This window comes from Sebastes umbrosus, chromosome 17, assembly GCF_015220745.1.
Source record: "Sebastes umbrosus isolate fSebUmb1 chromosome 17, fSebUmb1.pri, whole genome shotgun sequence".
Classification (NCBI taxonomy): domain Eukaryota; kingdom Metazoa; phylum Chordata; class Actinopteri; order Perciformes; family Sebastidae; genus Sebastes; species Sebastes umbrosus.
This window is the reverse complement of record NC_051285.1, coordinates 3,235,686-3,248,322: the sequence shown is the minus strand read 5'-3', so window position 1 is coordinate 3,248,322 and position 12,637 is coordinate 3,235,686. Positions and strand designations below refer to the sequence as shown.

General features: G+C 43.0%; 1 protein-coding gene across 1 annotated transcript in view; it reads right to left on the bottom strand.

The window, feature by feature from the left end:
* Positions 1-12,637, bottom strand: part of LOC119475548 (polypeptide N-acetylgalactosaminyltransferase 10-like) — a 95,508-nt gene that overhangs the window by 26,203 nt on the left and 56,668 nt on the right. Inside the window, exons 5-6 of the mRNA XM_037748357.1 lie at positions 9,532-9,717; positions 8,419-8,602 (exon numbers count right to left, since the gene is read on the bottom strand). Coding sequence (XP_037604285.1) covers positions 8,419-8,602; positions 9,532-9,717 — 370 coding nt within the window. The remainder of the gene's footprint in view (positions 1-8,418; positions 8,603-9,531; positions 9,718-12,637) is intronic.

Sequence of the window (12,637 nt, the reverse complement as noted above, 5' to 3'; positions counted from 1 at the left end):
GGAAAGACCAAATGGGAGCACCTTGAATTGGAAGGCCTTGCCTTCGAATGCGAAGCGCAGGTACTGCCTGTGAGATAGTGCTATTGGGACGTGAAAGTATGCGTCCTTCAAATCGATGGATGTGAACCAACTGTGCCGTGTCACGTTTTGGAGCACATCTGCTGTACTCAGCATGTGGAAGGGCAACACCTTCAGAAATGTGTTCAGCCCTCGTAAGTCCAGTATAGGGCGAAACCCACCCTCTCTCTTTGGAATCAGAAAATAAACTGAGTAAAACCCACCTTGCTGTGTCTCTTGCCCCAGCTCTTCGATGGCACCCTTCCCCAGGAGGGTGGATATTTCTTGTCTGAGTGCCTGGGACTTTGTGGGATCTCTGACCGTGGTCAGTCTGATCCCACTGAAAACTGGGGGCCGGCGTCGGAATTGGAGATTGTACCCTTGGGAAAGCGTAGCCACCACCCAAGGGTCTGAAGTGCTGCTTTCCCAGCAGCTGAGTTGCTGCTGGGAGAAGCGTCCGACTGCCGGCCCCGGGGCATCAGGATCTTCCCCTCTGGCCCTTTGGGTACCTGGGGGGGCGATACCCTGACCCCCGACCCCTTCTCGCTTGAGGCACCGGCCGTGCCGGAGCCTGCGAGGTCCTCGGGTACGTATCAGGACGAGCTGGAAGCCGAGGGCGACTGGTACCACCACCCTGTGGGGGCCGCTGTCGCAATAAAGGCGTAGGTTCCCGGAAGCTAGCAAACTGCTGCCGAGTCTGGTTCGCCTGGATTCCCCGCTCCAAGGCCTGCTGTGCTGCTGGGCCAAACAGCTCCCCCGGAACCACGGGGAGAGTGCGGAGGGCTCTCCGGCCCGGCTCCGAAAGCGGAGATTGGGCCAGCCATACCTGCCGGCGAGTCAGCGTAAGGGTCGACATTAGTCTGCCAAGCTCCCTTGTGATAAGACCGAACGCCTGCAGGGATGCATCACTGAGGCTCTGGACGGAAGCATCCACGCCAGCAGCTTGCAGGGACTGGGACAAGGATAGTATCAGGTGGGAAAGAGAGTTTCCAAGACGGCCCATGCGTGCCGCTGTTTCATAAGCCTTGACTAGAAAGTCGTCTGTGATGCGACACTGGGGCCTGGGACAGCGAGCATCAGGCCTCAAGACCTCATTGGGAGACACAATAAGGGCGGCAATAGATGGCTCCACTGCTGGCATCTTACCCAGTCTGTAAGTGTCAGCGTTCTGCATTGAAGCTAAGGCCCTGCCGTCAGTGGTGTGGTGGGAAAGCGATTTCGGGTCTGGCCAGCATTTGTGGAGCTCCTCAATGTATGGCTGGGAGGGTGGAACAGAGAAACCCGCCAGGGGCGGGGCCCACCTAAAAAATGCACTGGATGAGGTGCCCGCAGTCGGGGTCTCATCCAAGCCTAAGCGTGCCAGAGCCATACGGACCACTGGCTTAACTGTCGCTGGAGCAGACTCTGAGTCTGCCCTGGACCCACTTCCTGACTGCTGGGAACAGGTGTCAGAAGCGTGGGAGGAGGCTACTAGCTCTCCCTGTCCAGGCCGGTCCTCACAGAACTGGCTACAGGAAGCCCTCGTAGACAGGGCATCCTCATCCCATCTCAGTGGGGTAGGTGTCATAGCCTGCGGGCTGTCATTCTGGGTTGCGTTCACCCTGCCTGGCTGAAGGTTAAGGAGCAGCGCTTTAATCTCAGCAAACTCTGATGTTAGCGTGTCGACCTTAGTTGCCAAAACAGTCCACTTTCCGTGCCTTTTTTGTAGGTGGGGCCCCCTTAGGTGGGGCGCGTCTCCGCCCACTCCGTGCATTTGAAGGTACACCCGATAGGGGCAACTGGAACTCGAGCTGCTCTTCTAGCTCAGCTAATCGAGCTATCTTCAGCTCCCGTGGCATAAAACTACAATTCATGCACTGACTGTCGGACAGCCCCTCCCTCAGGTGTACAACACCGAGGCATGTGGGGCATTCATCATGGCCATCAGTAGCTAGCAGTGGAGCCATGCAGGCACGGCAAACATGCTCACCTAACATGGTGCTGCTGATATTTATAATAATTCTTAGTATTAATTTTATACTCTTATATTTAATTAAATAATGTATTTATCTTACTAATATAATGTGTTTACTTAGTTATGCAAATCATTGGTTACACTGGAGTGAAAGCACTCTCTAGTAACAGAGAGAAAAAAAATTACATCAATTTGCTTAACAGCAAACTGTCTCAGTAACTAGACACTAGCTTTGAACTAGGACTGTTATTATACAAAAGACAGGGGAGATAATAACTTCCCCATTAACAGCAGCCACAAAATAAGTTAAACCACAAGCGAAATCACTTACTGGGGAGCGGTCGCTCTATCTATCAACAAAGGAGATGTCTGCTTTAACGAGCGAAATCACTCGCTGCTGAGCAATACACACTGTAAAAGGAAATGAATTAGCCGACAACAGCCTAACGGGGCTCGTTGTCCGACGGAGGCTCGCCGATACTGTAGCGCAAACACTTAGCTCGGCGGCAATAAACAATAAAGGAGACCGAAAACAGACTCCTATCAACAAACGTAACTTAAACTCTAACGACGGGAGGATATACTCACCTTGTTATCCTAGCTCACCTGTCGTTAGCCTCGCTGAATTGAACCGGCGAAAACACCGGTGTTACAGCGTCTAAAGTGTTAGAGTGTAGCCGTGATTAACTAATCGCAGCCCTTGGAGGACGAAACCGTAGCTCCAACCATGCGGTTGCAGGGCTTCCAGCGAAAAGTCAACGGCTTATCTCTTTAATCAACCTGCATTCGCGGATTACCTGCCGCGAGAAGATTCAAGGGACATCTCTGATGATGACGTGGGCTTATATAAACTACGTCATCCCAGGTCACATGTGACTTTGTTGATATTAAATACTCGACCTGCGCGTGCGCGAGATGGATAACATCCAGTGTTAAACACTGCCTCTGGCAGTCAGGAAGAACGAAATAGAACTTGTAACTTGTGTGCCGGGCGAAGAAAACACAAAGCCGACACACTCACACTTTGCCTCCCCTGGAGTAGTGCTGAATAGAAAGCAGTGGACAGACTCTCATCAGCAGACAAAAGGATCAACAACATGGCTGCAGGGGGACAGTGGAGCGACGGGTGTGTGTTGTATGAGTGGGTGTGTTTGACTGCACAAAGTGTAGTGATTGCATGCTGTTGTGTGGCCACTGGAGTGTGTGAGCTTAGCAAAAGAAGAGCAGAGAGGCTGTGTGGGCACTGATTTGTTGGGTGGAGATTGTTGGCACATGTTTGACGGAGGGCGAAAACACAAACACACTTCACCTGCCTGGACTTGTGTGGAATGAAAACGCAGCGGCTTCAGGACAGACAACACTGATATCTCTCACAGCTCAGATGAAGCTACTGAACAGGAGGATCATTTAAAACACATCCATTTCCAGCTTACCAGAATAACAGCCAGAGGCATGTTCCGCTACAACTCTTTGCCAGTAAAGACTGTTTAGTTTTAGCGTTAACTCACCACCGTTTGTCACCAAATATTAAATCTGAAGCCTAATACAATTACTTGAGGAAATTTTAATACATTTTTTCTGCCTTAAGGCTTTTTATAATCTACCGAGCTTTTACTCAGCGGACGACTGCGTGGCATTAATCACTGTCACACCGGGAGCTGACGCTGGCTTTCAAATGAAGGAAAGTGAAAAAGGGTGAAAACAGAGAGAGGTTGTAAAAAAAAAAAAACAGCAGAATTTATCACAGAGTAGCATTTCAATCTGAAAGCTGCTGTTTTGTCACAGCAGTAATTAGCAGGGCGGGTTTTTCCAATTACAGGGCTGTAATTAACTTTGGCAAGTCTTGCTAGCTTAGCTACCACGGCTAAAAAAACATTTCAATTTTAAATAATACATTTGATAAATATTTGTTTGTTTTTGTAAAAGGACAGTCATTGTTTATTTCAGAAGAAACCTCATCAATCTCATGAATTCCTTTCATATTTACTTGCGCTCTTTAACAATGACAATTCTTATTCTATTACTCAATGTATCATTGGAATAATGTAATACTCAGTAATGAAAATAATCAATAGCTTCAGCCTAATTCATGTTGTTCAGTTGATATTAAGGCTGGGCAACATTTTTGACCAAACACCTTGATATCAATATTACAATGATATTGTAGGGTTGACTATTGGGGGATTTTTGATAAATAATCATCAGTAATGTGGATATAATAACTTAGCAAGTAAAGGCAAATAATAGAACAGCTAGAACAGTCTGGGAAGTTCATAAATGTACATCAATTTACTGTATTGCTGCCTTTGAAACCGGGAAAAGACACTTATGCCATATTACGATATACAAAATCTAAGACAATATCTAAACTCATATCATGATATCAACATTATATTGATATATTGCCCAGCTCTAGATGATATATTTATCATTTGCTTAGAGTAAACTACGCATGAGTTTGGCAGCTGTAGTGAGTGTGGTACAGGGATATGTACACAAACAGGAGAACATTTTACAAGTAGGAAATTACAGGAAATGTACCTGAAAATCATGTGTGGCTCTGAGACTCTGCAGTGATTGTGGAAACTCTCAAATGGTCGCAAATGGAAAATAGTTTCCCCACTAATGTTCAAACATACATGTGAACATTCACACTCTGGATTGCAACAGGAATAGTGATGCAGTACTTCGTCAAAACAGCGAGCCACTGTTCAACACCATGATGAGCACACCTCTCTAGCTGCACAACACTTAATTTAAAATGTCAATGCACTGACCCAAAGTCACCACTCATACTGCTGCTGCTGCTCTGTTGCTTAGCAACTACTTTGTTTAGCTGATGTTTAGGAACTGCTTTTTGGTGAAAAAGATTGTTTTGCTGGAAGGCATTTAGTTGGATTCATTCTTATACAAATGGTGTATATACCATATAACTCTACTGTACCTCGGCAACATCAGGAAAAGTAGTGGAATAATAGATGACAGAACATGGAACTAAAAATATGTATATAACATTTATTTTGATAATGCACACATTACATTTCATCTCTATTCTTATTTCTATTTTTCTAACAACATCTCTATGTTTATATACATATTTTTACTCTAAAATGAAACAACTGTAATTTTTCCCCAGGGATCAATAAAGTATGGCAGGGTATTGCGATACCTTTCTAGTATCGGTATACCGTTCAACACTAGTGGCAATGTGTAGTTTACCGCTTAAATCAATGGAATGTAAAAACATTGTAGCCACATACAAGTGAAAATTTGCATTGGGAACATTTTGACCAATACTGTTTATACAAATTGTGAATGACAGTGGTCCTAGGATCGAACCCTGGGGCACACCGTTTGTTACGTTAAGAGAACTAGAGGTGAGGCTTTCAGTCTGGACACACTGTGATCTCTTTGATAAATAATTTTCAAACCAACAGATAGTCTATTCTGAGTCTATTCTAAAGTCTATATTTTACATTATTGCATGATCGTCAGTGTCAGAAGCCTTAGATAGACGGACAATAATGGTCCTCGGGTGATAAATCATAATGGTTGTGATGATCCTCTGACTTATCCTCTAGCACCACTGTGAGATTCAGTTTTGTGTTTTACTGACTAACATTTGGATTGACTGCCCCAACTTTTCATCTAACGCCATTATCAGGTCAAATCTTCAATGTACCCAATGGTTTATGACCAAATACCTCCAAAACTAATGATGCTCCCATCAGCCTCAGTTGTACTTTGTGTTTAGTTCTAATAGAAAATGCAAACAATGCAAAACCAAGACATGAACATGGTCATTATATCTGCTAAACACCAGCATGTTACCATTGGATTTAGTTCAAAGCACCACTGTGCCTCAGTTTTAAAATACCATTACGGTTATATCTGACAATAAACACAAACACACAGAAATTGTGCAATGTTGGACCAGCTGGTAGTAGCGGGACCCCATACAGGCTCCTTTTGATTACCTGTTCACACACACTGTGAGGTAAAAGCTCAGAGTTGACCTGAACGCTGGTGGCACCCGCAACAAATAGGTGCAGCTAAGTTTTTCCAAACATTTATTCTTGTAAGTACAGAGAGAGAGAGAGAGAATACAGTGCAGCTCCGAATGTCTGCAATTACTTTCTCAACCGTTTTGAGGTTAGTTTTTCAAAGAAGGAAATCACTTTGGAAACACGGTGGCAAATTGGATTTGCACAGTGCAACTGCAGACTTCTACTTTCAGCCAGTGAGCAGCTCCACTGAATTAACATCAACCGGCTTTGACTGAACGGACTTCAACTGTTCCGAAAACAACTAGAAAAATGCAATATTATATACTATTTCTTAGATTTAGGCTATACACTGATACACTGTACACACTGTTAAATAAAAAAAAAACAAGTTGGAAATTGAGTCCCCATTTCTGTACTGACTGAAATCTGTCTGGGATGCAATGTCTGGTTAGATTTGTACTCTTCTCCACTCATTCTTTGATTAAAAGTTCAAAATTTTGCCAATTTTAGACTATTTTACTTTGACAAAGTTGTTGTAGTAGCAAGTATTACTTTCTTCAGTTGGACACAATCCCTGCTGGTCTTCATTAGTCACTGTTCTTTGGTAAAAAAAAAAGATTTAACTCAATGTACCATGAATATTCCAACTCATAATTTAGATTTAATTAGAAATGCTCAAGTTGATATTCTCCATTTCAGTCTACTGACCTTCAGGAGAGAGCGTCAAGGCCTGAGCTTATTGCTAAATGAAACATTGAAGCCTGAAGGAAGGATGAGAGATAGAGAGGAAAGAAAAAGAAAGACAGAGAGAGAGAGAGAGAGGTGATGGCATTGACTAAAGAGACAGTGACAGAAGCATGAGAACGGGGATAAAATCATACTCCCACACACACACCTCCAAGATGGATTTTGCCGTCCCACCGTGCCTCGTTCTCCGCAGCGGCAATGTCAATCAGAATGAAAATGAAAATCTTTGCGACTCAAATTGGATTTGCACTGATGAAGGTCATTTCATTGGGCAAGAAGAGCAGACTAATTCACGAAATGAGGATTGATTCAGATTGTTCTGCAGCTCATTTCTTCTTCTTTAGTCTCTTATCTTGCTGCACCGCACAGCCGGTCCTCCCTGATGATACCTATTTCCCAGGACACCCAAATAGTCTTTGGCATCCAGACATAGAGAAATGTTGTCCAACTAATCCCTCAAGGCTCACAAATGGAGTGTCTGGCATTACATGCAGTTATTTGGCCTTACAAATAGCAAAATGTGTCTCTAGGTAGTTTATTTATTCTGGCTTCCATTACTTAAAGGTTACCTGCCAATGAAAACACTGCTCGTCGAGGAAGCTGTAGGTCCTGTTTGCACTGGAGTAGTGTTACCTTGACAAGGACTAACTACACATGCAATTAAAACAAGCAAGCAACGAGGGTGCAAATAGTTAAAATGTTCATTACCAATTAATCCCAACTATTTTTTTCATTCATGTATTCATTATTTAGTCTATAAAAATATCACAAACTTTGATAAATTCACATCATAATTCCCCCAAAGTGACAAAATCAAAAGACTTATTTGTCCGACCAACAGTCCAATAATTAACAATGATACGAAACAGAGAAAAGCAGCAAATCCTCACATCTGAGAGACCGGAACCAGAATATATTTGTCATTTTGCTCAATAAATGACTCATTCATCATTTTCTGTAAAACTGCAAATTGTTTTATCACTATAGAAACAAACTGAATTTGCACCAAATGCTATTCATAATTTCTACGACAGCTAGCTGATCAATATAAATACTTCATCATGATATAAATAAGAATATGTTTTCCTGGAGCTTTCAACTGCTTCTCTCGGTCTTCCTCAATGGATCATTTTAAACCAAACTACTGTTTCCAAGCTCAAGAACAAACCTTCATACTCAATTAATATTAATACATTTCCAATAACCTCATAAACAAATGTATTTGTTTTTCAATTAAAAATTGCTTGACATCACTAAACACAATCTATAGCACAATATGTTTGCATCATAATACTATGAAGACCTATTGTCATGTACTATGGATTACAGCCACACTAAAGTGGATAAATCTGAAAACATCTTGCGTCCACACTTAATGCTTTTAGTTCACTTTTTTAACTGCCAGCTCAGAGTGGACAGAAGGCCAAACAGGAGAGAGAAATTATGCATTTTCTGATTGACTGTCTCAGAATACATGTAGTCTAATGCTATGGAGACTATTAAGCCCCAAACTGCAGCCCTGTCATTGACTGTCCTGGGCAGCACGCAGGTGTAAAACAGTAGATGAAGTGTGGATGAATGTGGAAACAGGGCAGCGCTGACGCAATAAGATAATCTGGATAAAAGCAAATGTCAAAGAATAACTGCACTCACTCAAAGGGTTCACTGGGGTCACCCTTCTGCAGCTCCGAAGGGATGGGTATCCGTTTGTAGTACATTTCCCAGTCGAACGCCCCTCGCATGGCGTCCCCCGCCTGCGTCTCGTAGCCGAAGTTGTCGTGGTCGATCACGTCGATCATCGGACACACGATGGTCTTCCTGTTCTGGGCGATTCGGTCTGAGAGACACAGAGGCAGGCAGACGGGTTGGTAGACAGTTAATGACAATAGATCGTGTAGAGAAGTTGTTCCAAAGCTTTTTTGAGTTTAAAACGTCTACAGCGAAGCAACTCGTCTTCAAATATTGCAGATGTCTGGGAGCCGTTCAACCAAAGCGTGATGTTCCCTTCTCAGACTGTTTTATCACCTCCGCCAAGGAGGTCATGTTTTGGGTTCAGTTTGTTTGTTTGTCAGCAGGATTACAGGAGAACTACCACCTCAGCTTTCATGAAACTTGGTGGAAGGGTGCAGCGCGGGCCAAGGAAACACTATTGTGTGGCAGAAATGTTTTTATCATATCCTTTTAATCAACTTGGTGACCCTTCAGATGTATTTTGAGGTCCTGACCCCGCAGGTTAGGTTACTTTTATTTGCTTGGTGTAGCATATCCTGTTTCTACTCGGTTCCACCCAGGCTTCACTGTATCACCCACATTTGGATTAATCGGCTCCAGTAACTGACGGTGATTTAACTGATTGATGATTGATTTGACTTATGGAGAATGATCGAGGAGATACCCATTTAATATACTGTATGTTTGGAAGTGGGAGCTGCTTGGCATGAGGGATGACTGCTAACTGAGTATGTTGAGTATGCTGTATGTTGTCAATGTTTAGAAATATCATTGTCTGCAAAACATGTAAACTTCAGAAAGTCGACGTAACAGATGTTTTCTACAATCTGAACACACTATACATCAGCAGAACCCTCCACCCAGCAAGGTATAAAGACTATTCATTGTGAGTTTTAGACTTTTATCAGGACTTTTTAGCAGAAAGACATACATTTGGCTGCTCTTCACATGCTTGAGAGTTTCCCTGAGGTTATGATTTGGGTACAGGGTGTGGGCATGTAATGCTGATGACCAGTGTGTGTTTGTGTTCCTCACCCAGCAGTGGAGGCAGCCAGTTGACGTTGGATTCACAGTGGGAGTCCAGGAAGGTGATGACTTCCCCTTTAGCGGCGCCGGCTCCCAGCAGGCGAGTCCTGATCAGCCCCTCCCTCTTCTTGGTCCTCAGGATGCGAACCTTCGGCAGCCGCACCATGTACTCCTCCAGTGCCACCTTTAGGTGCTCTGCAGAGACGGAGACGGAGACAGCACTGATCAGAATGCATCCGAATAATATAAAATGTCACCAAAAGAACACAACAGGTTGTCATTGTGTGCACACATCGGGTAAATTAGGATGTAGTGACATGAAAGAGCTTCAGAAAAGTTGTCCACAAATGGCAAAAACCTCCCTAGCATGCTCTGTAACGAAAGAGATCAAAAGAAAACCATTAGCAGTTGCCATCAAACAAGACATCTGCCTATGCCACATGCTCCAGACTGAAATGTTTCCCTGTGGGCCTACATCACACTCCCACCCAGACTGGGGGAATAATTCACTTACTTTTCTGCACTCACAGACTTTTTTTGTTTTATGTATCTTTACTGTAGTCATTAGACCGGATGTTACCCTAAAGAGAAAGAATCCAACTGTGAGGAATGACATTAAATCAGCCCCTCCCAGCGTGTGGCGGTCATAAAGCCTTTTGGCAAAACACAGCAGTGATGCTCATGAACATTTCACCAGACAAAATTCATAGTGCCCTATGAGGGAATTACAGATAGAGGCCCCCAATATTCTGTTCACTTTATTGTCAGTCAGTAAATCAGACGAGAGTTTTTAATACTTTATTTCAAAACTCCTGCAGAAAGTCAGAGTTGTTGGGGGTCAGCTCAGATCGAAACTGATTTCAAATCTCTCTCGAGCTGCGGCAACGCGATAAATCTCAAAATGTCAGCACAACGCCCAGCTGCTTCTGCTAAAACAGCAAATCTACTGGAAGGTTAAAACGAAATATAGAGATACAGAAAGAAAAGTCAAACTCAAAACTTGAAAGAACGCATCAATCAATCAAAGAGAGGGCGATACATACTTCACATTTTTTCTCCAATCTTTCTCTCAGAGCTGCCCTCGACAGAAATCAATCCTGCTCTAAATGGAGCCTGTAAATCTTTCGGCTCAAACGTCAAGTCAGTTCTGACAGGTCAATAAAAAAAAATTGGAGTCGGACTCGAGGCCATGTTTCATTCGCTGTCTGTCGACTGTGTTTCCGAAGCTGAGGCGCCATCAACCATCGCTGAGAAACACCATGAAACAGATCATCCAGCTGGTTTTATGTCCCTGATGACTAAAGTGGTATCAGCACTTTACATTGTTTTAGGAGTGAATCATCACTGTGATAAAGGCCCTGATTTTAAGAGCCGATATTAAACATTATGGTTTAGAAAAAGGTCAGAAAAAACTCCAATTTTATCAATCTATATCTCTCTATGTAAAGCAATCTGTCTAATACCGTCCATCATCTCCCTGTTTTTCAGTCTCTGTTTCAGTCCTCAACATGTTGCTGAACTTCATTTGCGTTCAATGCCATAAAACACCGTATGGTGCAAACCAACTGGCCAGGAAATGGTTCCAGATATCATGCTGTCCACCTTCAGTACACACACAAATTATATGTGAAAAATAAGGCGCCCAAAGTGTGACGCTTAAATGCTCGTCTCCACCAAAGAGACATGACTCAGCACTGTTTTTTTTTTAATCTCCTGGAACACAAACTGTTTCATTTTTATCCAAAAGCTGTTGTCTACAGAGGCTCTTTAGAGGCTCACGCTCCGTCGCACATGCAAACTGACTCACAAAAATGAGTCCAAATGTCACCGTCAGTGTGCCAATATTTGTTATTACAATATCCATTTTCTACATCATTACCCCGCAAATTAAATGGTAAGGCCGGTGATATTTCATATTTGTATCATCAACAGTGGCACTAAAGAGAAAACAACCAGGGTTGCTCCAAAAGTAGTAAAACAAGGACGTGAAAGAGTCATGAAGTTGCAGTGAGTGACTCTTTTCTTCATTGTTATCAACACTGCTAGTGTATTCTATTCCCTTCAGCTCACCAACAGCACTGCAAGTGTTGTTACCAATTGACCAGAGGAAAGATTAACTGAGACAGTTTTGGTGGTTATGTGGCGTTTGTCGCACTTTATACTGCCTTGTTCACAATTATGTGGATTACATACGGACTGATTTTGTGGGATATATATGAATTACAGGGCATTTACTACTAGCTACTAGGTATAGCTGTGAACGGTGTATGAGAACAGCCTGCACTAGTTAACATCGGAGAGGGTTGGTTTCTTTTGTTAAATGAAAAACAGGAGTTTTGAGAAATATGTTTATATTCCTCAAAGTAGGAAATCAAAAAGATTTTGGTTTTGGTAAGTTTCAGAGCTCAGATATTATATCACCACTATATTTAAAGGTTTAAAGCGATACCCAGCCCTACAATTGTTAGCGAGATAAATGCAGTGATGGTTTTAGTCTCTTCTCTTAAAGAATAAGATTACAAACCTAATAACTGCTCTTCAAAGTCATGTCAGACAGTGTGGAAGTGGTAGCGTTTTCCAATCCTGTGTGATGCTTTTAGATGCTGATGTGACAGTCTGGAGATGACGTCATGCATTAATCTCAGTCCAACTACATCATGCATCTTCTTAACCAAAATACCAGATCATCAGACACATTTTCACCAGCAGCAACCATATTGTGGAACGCAAAGGAAGCCTTCATCCTGTAGCTCAATTCTGATGCAAACAGATTTGTACTTTTGTGTATTTATGCTTTCCTGCGTCTGTCTCTAAACTTCAACTCATAAAAAAGGGCCATTATTTGCAGAATACAAGCAGGCATGAATAAAATATCACCTCTGTCGGTGTTCCTCGTTCATAGCAGGTCTTACAAATGTGCCACTGTCACCGAGGAACCCCCCTCCAACATCACCGCTAATTGGATTCTGAATATCAGAGGAGAGGATGGAGGAAAGGCAGCAAGTCCTTTCAAACTTTCACAGGATAAACTGCAGCTGTTAAAATGACAGACAGAACGTCTTTATCTCTGCACTCTGTTGTTTCCTTCCTGCTTCATTCTGGCTTTCCCTTTTTT